Source organism: Poecilia reticulata, linkage group LG16, assembly GCF_000633615.1.
Source record: "Poecilia reticulata strain Guanapo linkage group LG16, Guppy_female_1.0+MT, whole genome shotgun sequence".
Lineage (NCBI taxonomy): Eukaryota > Metazoa > Chordata > Actinopteri > Cyprinodontiformes > Poeciliidae > Poecilia > Poecilia reticulata.
The window spans coordinates 10,979,258-10,991,243 of NC_024346.1; the positions used below are offsets into that span (position 1 = coordinate 10,979,258).

Below are 11,986 nucleotides of genomic sequence, written 5' to 3' on the forward strand. Positions count from 1 at the left end.
GATGTTTGTAAATCCACATTAAAAGCCAATTGTGTCTCTTTCAGTGTGAGATCGAAGGGTTGTCCGGCAATTTGTCTTCCTCTGACTCCAAATCTCTCCGGCTCGCTAAAGAAGTCTCCAGTCTGGAGAGTCAGCTGCATGATGCAAAGGTAAAGATCGTTTCACAGATACTTTTAGAGTAGAAATCTATTTTTAATTGCTAGTTATATAAAATATTTTGATGGGAAAAAGTTCTCACATAGTTTTGTGTTTGTCTTTTCTTGTGTGTTCAGGAGCTGCTCCAAGATGAGACCCGCCAGAAGATGGCTCTGGCCTCCAGGGTGCGAGCTCTGGAGGAGGAGAAGAACGGACTGATGGAAAGACTGGAGGAAGAAGAAGAAAGAGCCAAAGAGTTGAGCCGTCAGATACAAACACACAGCCAACAGGTAAAACAGTCAAAACAGTGACTCAAAAAATGTCATTTTGTGTCAGAAAAATGCTGTAAAATTACTGGCATGCTTTGAAAAACAATAGAACAGATCTGATTTATTTAGAAAGGTCTTCATTTCTCTGATGAGGTTTGCTCTTTAGACTTTCTGTTACATTTGCTATTCTGATCTCTGTTTTGTTGTGCAGCTTGCAGAGCTCCGTAAGCAGTCTGAGGAGGTGAGCACTGCCGTGGAAGCTGGAGAGGAGACGCGCAGGAAGCTCCAGAGAGAGCTGGACAGCACCGTCCAAAAGGAGCGACAGAAGGAGGAGGAGAAGGAGCGAGTCGAGAGGCAGAGGGAGCGTCTGAGGGAGGAGCTGGAGGACATGACCATTGCCCTGCAGAGAGAGAGGCAGAACTGCACAGCCCTCGAAAAGAGGCAGAAGAAATTTGACCAGGTGAATGAAATGACACAGGCTTCAAAATGTAAACAAAGGTCATATTTATTTGACGTATTGCCACGTCGGTAACCATATTTACTTGACGTATTGCCACGTGGGTAACCTCGTTTCTATTCCCCTATCAGTGCCTGGCAGAGGAGAAAGGAGTGAGCGCTCGTCTTGCAGAAGAGAGGGACAGAGCAGAAGCAGACAGCCGGGAGAAGGAAACGAAATGTCTCTTCCTGTCTCGATCCCTGCAGGTGAACTAGTTCATAAAAACCACAAAGTTCTCTGTGCTTTTTTGATTTTAAGTGGCAAAACAAAACAAAATACGATCTAATTGTGAAGTAGAAGAGCAATAACACGTGGTTTCCCTTTTTTTTCTTTTGAAAATATAAATCTGAAAACTTTGATGAGCATTTTAATTAAGCTCCCTTTAATAAAATCTAATGCAACAAGTTACCTTCAGGAGTCACAGTAAATAAAGTCAACATTTGTGTAAAATATTCTCAATATAAAGAACATTAGAGAGCAAACAGCATCATTAAGACAAAAAAACAACTTAAAACCACAAATACTTTTGCACAAAGCTGTATATTTGTAACGTTTGAGTCTATTGGTTGTTGCTGTGGTTTTCCACATGTAGGAGGTGCAGGACCAGCGAGACGAGCTGGAGAGAGCCAACAAGCAGCTCCGTCTGGAAATGGAGCAACTCGTTAACCAGCAGGATGACGTCGGCAAAAATGTAGGAACCCGCCTCCTGTTCACTTTGCTCAGGGTATCCATCAGTATCGCTCTCAGGGATTTACTGAGCTTTCTTTACCTGGCTGCAGGTTCACGAACTGGAGCGCAGCAAGAGGAGCTTGGAAACAGAAGTTCAGAACCTACGCACTCAGACGCAGGAGCTGGAGGAGGAGCTGAGCGAGGCGGAGAACTTGAGGCTGAGGCTGGAGGTCAACCTGCAGGCACTCAAGGCTCAGTTTGAAAGAGAGATAAGCAACAACGAGGAGAAGGGAGAGGAGAAGAGGAGAGCACTCAGCAAGCAGGTACGGAGGAGGAGCGAGGAGAGCACTGGCACGGCTTTTTATCCCTGTTTTAATTTCTTCTAACTTTTTCTGAAACCAGGTGAAAGAGCTGGAGATCCACTTGGAAGAGGAGCGAACTCAGCGCTCGCAGGCCGTAGCGACCAAGAAGCAGCTTGAGGCGGAGCTGCAAGAAGCCGAGGCGCAACTAGAGGCAGCCAGCCGCGGCAAAGAGGATTCTGTCAAGCAGCTCCGCAGGCTGCAGGTGGAAATCCATCCATACGCCAATCGAAACCTCTGTACACGTCGACATACGGGAGTTTAAATTGCCATTTTTGTTCAACTCAGGGGCAAATGAAGGAGATTCTTCGCGAGCTAGATGAGACCAAGTTATCCAAAGATGAAGTGGTTGCACAGTCGAAAGATGCCGAGAAGAAAATGCAAACACTGGAAGCAGAAGTGCTGCATCTCACAGAGGTACGTTGATTTGTTTCAGAGTATACAATATGGACGTCACAGACGATCCTTTAGCTTTTTAAAGAGCTTTGAGACTTTGAATCGAAACAAAACAAAAAAAATCTGTGAGAGAACTTCAGGAAGCCTTTAGGAAACAAATAAGCAACACAAGTTCAAAAGGTTTCACAAACATCTGGCTGCCTGCAAGCAAAACGAGGCATGACTCTAAATTTATGCAGAATGCTAAATCTTGAAGTCTGTATTCTCTGTTTTAGGGTTCATATGTTCACTTGGAATACTTGAAAATGTAAAAATTTCGATCAGGCATTTTCAAGATTTGGAAAATACTTGACTTGTGTGTAAAGTCTTTGAAAGTGCCTAATATTCAAACTGCAGCGTTTTGTAATAAAGAGCAATCAAACCTTTGACTGAAAAGCCTAAATTTGGAAACCATTAGGTACAGTTGAAACCAGATATTTTCATACAGCTATTAAAAAGACAGACACATTTTTCCTCAATGTCTGAAGTTAAATCAGATTTTTTTTTTTAGTTTTAGGTCAGTTAGAATTACTAAAATAATTTAGAATTACTAAATGCTAGAAAACTTAGCAAAGACATTTGTTTTTTGATACTTTCTTCGATTCATTTGAACAGGAAGGTTATTTGCCTTAACGCGATTTGTTTGGATTCTTTCAGTGTAATGAATATTTATTATTCCTAATGGATCAATGGCTTATTGATCTGCATAGTTGAAGTAAAGGTTCACTTATATTTCATACAATAAGCAATATTATTGAAAGCGAGGGATTTGTTTTTGTTGAATACTAACACACGACGTTATTAACAGTAATAAACGATAAAATATTGTTTCTATCTCCAAAAGTGTTAAATCTTACCTTGAAAAGCGCTTTTATTTCACTGTGGGGAAACATAAGTCCTGATGTTTGGATTTCCTGTTTGCATCCTGGTGTTTGTGCAGGAGCTGGCTGTATCGGACAGACAGAGGAGGCAGGCGCAACAGGAGAGAGATGAGATGTCAGAGGAGATGGTCTCCAGCAGCTCTGGAAAGTTAGTAGTTCTCATTTTTTACATCCTATCCATTCAGTTCTGCCTTTTTCTTGGTTCTCCTGAGATTTCCTGTTCTTCCAGGAACGTTCTGTTTGACGAAAAGAGGAGGCTAGAGGTTCGAGTCACCCAGCTGGAGGAGGATCTGGAGGAGGAGCAGGCCAACTCTGAACTGCTGGTGGAAAGGCAAAGGAAGACCGCTCTGCAGGTGCGATGAACGAACTCGGATTCATGAATCTCTCTAGCAGCGTCTTTAAATTTGCCCTAATTGCCGCTCCGCTCCGGCTGCAGGTGGAGACGCTGACTGTGCAGCTGCAGGGGGAGAGGACTCTGGCCCAGAAGGCCGAGTCGTCCCGAGAGCAGCTGGAGAAGCACAACAAGGACCTGAAGGGCCGACTGGAGGAGCTGGAGGGAGCAGTGAGGGGCAAACACAAGCTCAGCGTCGCCGCCCTGGAGGCTAAGATTGAGACCATGGAGGAGCAGCTGGAGCAAGAGAGACAGTGAGGAAAACAAATACATATTTCACAGGAGTAAATGTGTGTTTAATGCAGTTAAACACACATTTAACTGGAGTAATGGATTAAACTGGGTAAATAAAAAGAGGGAAACACATTTTAATGTTGTCACTTTAAATAACTTTTGAAATGTATACCTGAAAACAGAGGGGGAAATTATCCCATGTTAGAATATATTTATATAAAATCACAAATGGAATAATTACTGGTATGAAATTGTTTAAGATAATAGTTCCTTAATATTGATTTTAAAAAGTACTAGTTCACTTAGCAAAACATTTTTCTCATGTTTTAAGTAAAAAAATCTGCAAGTTGAACTTAAAGGAATTACTGACTTAAACAAACTCCTTTATCTAACTGAAATGTTACTTGTAAGTTAGTTTTGTCATATTTCAAGTGTACTCGGATATTTATACTAGAAATTAGAGAAAAAAACGTAATAATTCCACAGATAATTTTTTAAAGAGGACCTCTTTTACAAAACTCACATTTTAAAAATTGTCATGCTTCCATTTTGGTATCAGCTGCCTCTAAAAACAGACCAAGTAGTAAAAAAAAAAAAAAAAACACCCAGTCTTTTTTGATGATAAGTCCATGTTTTTTGTTTATGTCTGAAAAATTAGCTGCTTCCAAAACGTCACAAATCAGCATGCGCTGCCCCTTATGTAACCCGTTACTTAGCAACCAAAGCTGAGCTCCTGCAGCTGGTTTTACTGCTGTATGTGCTGCACAATGGCTGCTGGAAAAAAAAACAAGTGTTTTGCTGCCGACTTACCATCCAGAAACCACTTGCTTTATTCTTGTTGGCTGTGCAGGAGGCTCTACTTCTGCTTTTCAAAGAAGCAGAAGTCTGTTTGCAGCCATTTTGAGGTAGGGGTGTAACCGTTGAGTTGGGGGACGGGGCCAGCAATAGCTTATTTGAGTTTAAAGTTACAAAAAACATCTCATTCTGAAAGAACTGACCAGAAATCTCATGATCAAAGTTTGTTTGTTTTAAAGCCCAGAGACCTATGCTAACATAGATAATAGGTTAATAGATCACATTTAAAAAAAATAATTCCAAACAATATTTTTCCCCAAAATGCAATAAAGGGTGAATTTAACTTTTCTTAGCTAGACTTTTACATTTTCTGTCAATGACAACATAATCTAATAATAACATGCACCAAATCAGCAACTTTCAGGTTTAGTCCAGCTTCAGGAGGCAGGATTTTATCACGACAGTCATAGATTATCTTAGATTAATTAAATCAATCAATCACAACATTTCCAAATCCCACAGGGAGAGAGCCATTGCCAACAAACTGACGCGGAAGACGGAGAAGAAGCTGAAGGAGGCGATGATGCAAGCAGAAGACGAGAGGAGACATGCAGACCAGTACAGAGAGCAGGTGAGCAGTCAGAGAGACGCAGAGCTTCACATGATGACTTCCTCTGGCTTACTGAGGTCATCTCAGCACACCGATGAACAAAGAGAGAAAAATCCTCCCCAAATAGAGACGACTTATCCGTCTCAGTCCAAGCTAATCCTAATGCTGTCCTGGCATCTGTTTGGTCTCTGTGGAGTGAGACTTCTGTCCTCCCACTGGAAGCTAAATCCTCACCCACAGCAGAAACACGCACTCTCCTCCCAAAACATCACCAAGCAGTAATCCACCAGGTTTAATCAGATTTCTGATCCCAATCAGTCCTGTCCTTCCCAGACTAATCTCCTGCTTCTGGGTGGGGGTGGGATAAAAAATTTCTCATCTCATTGTCACCTCAACCTCTGAACCTGACCTTCTGCTGCAGCTGGATAAGTCGATGGTTCGCCTGAAGCAGCTGAAGCGGCAGCTGGAGGAGGTGGAGGAGGAAAACTCCCGCTCCAACGCTCAGAAGAGGAAGCTGCAGAGGGAGCTGGAGGAGCTCACCGACAGCAGCCAGACGATGACGCGGGAGATCTCCTCGCTCCGCACCCAGCTCAGGTGAGCAGCGTCATCCATCTTCTGTTTTCACCTAACCTGATCATCGTTTTTTTTTTTTTGTGTGTGTTGTTGTTGTTTTGTTTTTTCTTTCTTTAACACCCTGTTAACTCCATATGATTTGTTTTGCTTTACTCTTTTGTTGCATCCATTTGCGTCCACCTAACACTGACACATTACCCCATCTGTCTGCGTCCCAACACTCAGCGTCCCCGACTGGAGAGCAGAGAACTAGGTCAATGTGTGTGGTACGTTTTGAGAATCTGTGTGTTTGTCTCTGTGCTGTCATCTGAAGGCCTCGAAGGGGCAGCGTGTTGGATTTAGTCCGGTTCATGTCTTCAGAAGGACAAAGACGACTTGAAATCCAACACACTGCTTCGCCCATGTCTGCCTCATCGACTGTTTGTTTGCAGCGCATTGCAAAAGTATTCGTGCCAGTTGAATCTGTCTTTCAAAGATTTTCCTTGAACTTTGGCTGATTTCTTCTAATTAATCTTCAGTGTGTGCTTAAAAGTAAAATTAAGAAACGAGAGACAGAAGAAGAAAAGTCAGACTTAGAAAAATATTTATACATTAATTATTCTGACAATTAACTGGATACAAGAAATTGGCACCTTTACAGATTTCTCATGTAACCATTTAAGTTTATTTTAAACAAATAATTCAATTATTTTTCTTAAATAATAAGCATCATTGCACCTAAAGTTCAACAACATCACATTCCTTTAGTGAACGTTTCATTATTTGTAGCAAAGAATGAATCTGCAACTAAAAAAACTGTTAGCATCAACAATTTATCCCTTTCTGCTTGACTTATCAATACTGTGTATCTGTTGAATATTTAGATTAACTGATTAATTATTGGATAACAAATGTTGATTATAAGGAGATTTTTTCTTTTTACCAAATTTGAATCAGGTGAAGCTAAAACTAGGAGGAGACCTGGGTAGAAGATATCCACAAAGGTTTTTTATCTTAAAATAAAATATAGACATTTTGTGCATTTTGGCTTAATTTCTGCTCTGAGTTGGTTGTTCTTTCAGCAAATTATCTTTTCTTGAATTCATATAGTCAAGTTAACAATTATTCAGTCACTAAATTAGCTGACGATTATTTAAGTAATTGATTCACATGATTAATCCAACTAATCATTTCAGACCTAATTTAAAGTCGTTCTCTGTCTAGTTGTCCTGTATGTTTGTAGCTCTTACCTAAAATTTATTGCGTTTTTTATGGATTACTTCATAGCTCAGGTCAACACTTTAACAAATAATAAAAGAAAAACACACACAAAAATAAAAAAAACAGCCAAAGTCCAAAGAAAAATAATTACTAGTTCAGAAAGGCCTTCTTCACAGTGCAACAAATTGTCTGATAATTATTTTGTTATTATTTCAGCTGGCTAAATGCAGGGCTTGTTGTGAGCGTCTCCCTTGTCTTCCAGGCGTGCTCCTCTGCCGCTGTCGATGCGAGGGCGCAGAGCGCTGGTGGACGACCTCTCGCTGGAGAACTCCGACTCGGAGGAGCTCCCCGCCTCCCCCACCCCGACCCCCGGACTCCCACAGAGCCTGACCCCGTCCTCGGAGCAAAGCCTGGACCCGCCTCCACCGTACAGCGTCAACAACGCGGAGTGACGCTCGCAGTGACTCAGACGCAGCCTCGAACACTCAGGGGTGGAGGAGCGACACGCACATAACAGCTCTAGTTTTAAATCAAAGTCATACAGGATGGGTGTAAGTGGTGCTACAACTATGTGCCGATGCTTCTTCTTTCTCAGCTAGTTCAGTAAAAATAGATTTTTTTTGGTTTTTTTTATGTAAGATAACACAGACGAGCAATTTCTAACCATGAAACTGAAAAACTCCTGGTTTTAAATGAAAAATAAGTTATTATCTGCTAATTTCATGACAGTTTCAGGACACAGAGAGCAGACTTAATAAGTTCACGTCTTTTCCAGAAGTAGATGTTTCCAAGCCATGTGGGGTTTGACTGTATGGATCTGACTTGAAGTTCTGCTCAGGCTGAAAACGACAATCTAGCACGACACAAAATAGCCAATAAGAACAAGATAAACCACATTTAAATTATAACAAGAGCAATATTTGTCTAAATAACCTGTAAGATGGTGGGATGCATCAGTTCTCCTGCCATCAGGCATGACTCTGTGATTCTTCTTAGATTAGAAAGTGTTTGTTGTTGGATGTGGCGGAGGGTCGGGGTAGTTTCTTTAACTTAAGTCTTAACATATTGCTTCTATAATTTAAATCCAACATGAATTTATGCTGCTTGGGGCTCAGTCTTGTGTGAGTCTGGTTATTTCTGCGCCTGCAGGACGTGCATGGGAGATTTATCACTGCTGTTGAAAGAGAAAAAAAAATATATGAAAAAAAAAGAGCCAGAAACACCCTGTGGAGAATCCTGCTATTTCATCTTTTTATTTATCCGAAGCGGCGCATCAGCTTTCTTATCTTGCGCTGATACAGACACTGCTTTTTTTTTTTTTTTTTTTTTGTACGTCTGACTTGACTGCACTGATGATGAGCTGTGTAAACAAAGCTTTTATGTTTAACCAAACGGCGGGCGTACGGATGAGAAAAGGGACTTAAATTTGTAGTAAACATAGAGTAGCAGTAGAACGAAGCAGAGGGAGGGCGGGTTGGGTCGACCGTAGACTTTTCATATGCTTGTAGTGTTAGGTTTAAAGAAAACGACGACGGTGGCACTGACAGATGAATTTTTATTAAGCTGTTTTTTTACTTTATCTACTGAGATCAAGATTATCTGTGTGGGTCAAACCGAACACACTCTGCTGTGAAACCGGGTTTGAAACGCGCGTCTCTTCAGATTGTTTCCATGTATTTGTTTTTACTAAATGAGGGTTTTTTTGCACTTGTTTGCCTGATAGGAACCAGTTCCGCCTGTAAAAGCTAGATGGCATATTCCCCTTTAAGCATATTTACATTTTCATGGTAAATAACGAGATCTGGGTCAATTCGCCCCCTCATTTTGCTCCTTATCTGTTGATGTTAAATACCTTTCTACAGTTTGCTGCCTTACAGATTTCTGCTTATTTTTGCTTTTTGTCACACTTTAAGTATTGCAGACCAACAAATTAACTTGCTGCTAAATGAAAAAGCATTTTACAAACTATTCAAGTTATTAACTACATGAAAAAGAAATAACCAACCTTTAGAGTGGATTACAGTATCATTGCCTGCAATATCGCCATCGCAACAAAATGCTTGGATGCAATATTTATATTTCACACATCATATAGATCATATATTTGAGCAGCTGGATGGAATTAAACTCCTGTAAAAACTTCATAAAGAGGTGCAGGATCATCACAGTTGTATTGTCATTAAATATTCTCATGAAGTTTTGCAGCTATTTCCCAGTTGTTGAGTCACATGCAAGTGTGAAGACAAAGAGTTTTTCCACTGGAAAGTCAAGATATCACTTAAAAATAACCATAGCACAATAACACAAAGTGTGCTAAAAGATGCCAAAAAGCATCTGAACTTAACCATCAGTTTATTTATCTCAGTAGTTGTGTATTTTGATGAATTATGTGGAGAAAAAATAATAATAAAAACGTTTAACTGTTACATTTGATTGAAAAAGTGTTTCCTTTGGATTTGATACCGATTTCTCGATCCAAACATGGGAAAGCATGTGGAATGGTGAAGGGGCAAATTGACCGCAGCATAACATAAAAACATAAATCCAATTAACTCAGCTGTAAATCAATATCTAGAAAAAGAAGCGGAGGCTGAAATTTGCCATTTAAAACTCGATATCCACTAAATCTGAACTGAAAAGCAAAAACCTGGAGACTTACTTCCAGGTTGTGAATCAAAGACTCCTCCTAATTATTAGAACAATAAAATAAAGTATTTATTACTTAACTCAACTGGAACCAATGAAAACTAAAGATTGTGTTGCTTTGAATGTTTATTCTTTGTCAGTTTTAATGAAAAATGTTTACCACTGAGAAATCTCAAGGCCTCTGCAGTAGTTTTTTTTTCCTTCTGTTTACATTAATTCAGCAGCTGCATGTGCATCCATGTTTCCCCCCCGTTTCACAGCAACAGGTGAAGTGGAAACAAAAATGTCACAGCAACTTTCATTTCTCTTTTCTAAAAGTGTAGGTCTTTACTTTAGCAATATGCAAGCTGTTGTTTTTGTGTAAAAGTTGCACTTTACACACCACCAGTTGGGATACAAAAATCAGGCATGAAGCCAAACGAGCTGAGATCACGTGTCGCAGTGATGCAATCTGTCTGAAAGTGTCGACTTTGATCAAACAGGTTCAAGACGCTAAAATGAGACGAGACGAGTCCTGGTCACTTGTAGCAAGAAATGAGGCCGGAGCTCTTCTGAGGTGTTTTTGATTTTTTGATTTTTTTTTTTTCCTGAGTGTTTGTTTATGGCTACTGTGGAACTTGAAGCATTTTGGAGATATGTTTTTATTGTTTTAGCCTTTTTTTTGTTAATGATATTGTAATTATTAAACATCTGACTGGGGTTAACTTTATTATATGTGATTGTTTTTTATCTTTGTGTGTGTGTGCGTGTGTGAACATGCAAACTCCTGGGAGAAAGAGGGATTCGAACCCAGGGCTTTCCTGTTGCCACTCTGCAAACAGGAAATCAATTAGAACCTGCCTTACAGCATGAAGTAGGGTAAAAGTTTCAATATAAAGAAATATAGAAACGGGTAAGAAGCAAATGTAATCAGTCTGGAATTTGTTCCAAAAATGATTTTAAGGCTTTAGGACCAGAGTTATAAACATTACCCACAAGAGAAAACCTTCCCAGAAGTGGCTGACCAACCAAAATTACTCCAAAAGCACATTAAAGATTTTTTATCCAGGAATTCACTAAAGTACCCAGAACAATATCTAAAGCCCTGCAGGTTTGTTTTACATCACCAAGCATTAGTTTTCATGATTTAACAATGTGAAAGAGTCTGCTTACCTAATAAAGCACACGTTTATCATCCATCTGGTGAATTATCTGTTTAGGAAAATGTCCTGCTGACAATCAAACATGGTGGTGAGGCGCCATGCTCTGCAGGACAACTTCCTGTAATTAATGGAAACATTAATTTGTCTCTGGAAAATGTTTTGGCGTCAGTTTTTTTATCTTAAGCTGAAGCGCATACAGCAGGAAAGTTATCTGATGCTCACCAGTAATTCCTCTCTGAACAGCTAAAATAAGCTGCTTTGAAGTGGCCTAGTCAAAGTCTGGAGTTATTGTGGCATCCCCTTGAAAGGAGGTTGTTAGTTCAGTTGTTGCTGCCAAGGTAGACGCAACCATATATTATTAGGTTTATNGGGGGATCACATTGGGTCTAATTGGTTTGGATTTCACTTTTCTCTTAATGGTCATAATTTAAAAAAATTATAATTTATTACTTTTCAGTTTTTTTCTAAAACTTTTACTGTAAATCTAAAATAAGTTTTAAATCTGCATCTTTTTGTTGATATTTCTATTACATTTGACATTAAGACAGTGATGTGAGCCTGATTTTATTAGTAATGTGCTGACATTTTGTTTATTAATGCAAACAATACAAATATCAACTAATTAAGAGTCGTTTCTGCTTAGTTTTACAGCCACACCTTTAAGAAATGTCCGACCTAGAATAAATAATACATTTAGAGTTTGTGGAAAAGTAGAAACAAATCTCCTGCATTTTTTTCCATTCAATTTACTTTTTGTTGTCAAGAACTAAAGGTCCAAAGCATGCAGAGACAGAACAATGTAACATAAGACACCGAGTAAACTATTAAATTATACATCCTTCAAAACAATGAAACGTTTGTTTAACTTAACCTCAATATACTCACAGAAAACTAAAGTTCTGCTGCAAATGCATGAATAATAAGCCTAGAACTGGTACAAAACCATTCATGGCATTTCTTAGTGAAATAAAAAAAAAAAAAAAAAGAGCAAAAAATTCTGAAAAGTGTGGCGTGCACTTATAAGCAGCTCAGAGCTACACTTGAAAAATTTAGATCAAAGCATATTCACGTGTTTGCATGGTCTAGTCAAAGTTCAGGACCAAAGCTAATTGAGAACACTGAAAATGTGAGGCATGTTCACATTTTCTTTC

The 11,986-nt window shown here is 39.5% G+C and overlaps 1 protein-coding gene across 7 annotated transcripts in view; it reads left to right on the forward strand.

Moving 5' to 3' along the window:
• The window catches only part of myh14 (myosin, heavy chain 14, non-muscle), a 37,749-nt gene extending 27,347 nt beyond the window's left edge, over positions 1-10,402 (forward strand). For 6 of the 7 annotated variants that reach the window (XM_008431597.2, XM_008431602.2, XM_008431599.2 and 3 more), the window contains 14 exons: positions 45-149; positions 273-425; positions 616-864; positions 993-1,106; positions 1,493-1,591; positions 1,680-1,892; positions 1,972-2,133; positions 2,217-2,345; positions 3,304-3,392; positions 3,474-3,597; positions 3,681-3,889; positions 5,187-5,295; positions 5,696-5,868; positions 7,310-10,402. In XM_008431597.2, the coding sequence (XP_008429819.1) occupies positions 45-149; positions 273-425; positions 616-864; positions 993-1,106; positions 1,493-1,591; positions 1,680-1,892; positions 1,972-2,133; positions 2,217-2,345; positions 3,304-3,392; positions 3,474-3,597; positions 3,681-3,889; positions 5,187-5,295; positions 5,696-5,868; positions 7,310-7,499 (2,118 nt within the window). In that variant the 3' untranslated portion in view covers positions 7,500-10,402. Of the gene's footprint in view, positions 1-44; positions 150-272; positions 426-615; positions 865-992; positions 1,107-1,492; positions 1,592-1,679; positions 1,893-1,971; positions 2,134-2,216; positions 2,346-3,303; positions 3,393-3,473; positions 3,598-3,680; positions 3,890-5,186; positions 5,296-5,695; positions 5,869-6,072; positions 6,114-7,309 lie in introns of all 7 variants that reach the window. The other variant, XM_008431605.2, reaches the window with a different exon arrangement.
• The last annotated feature ends 1,584 nt before the right edge of the window (positions 10,403-11,986 follow it).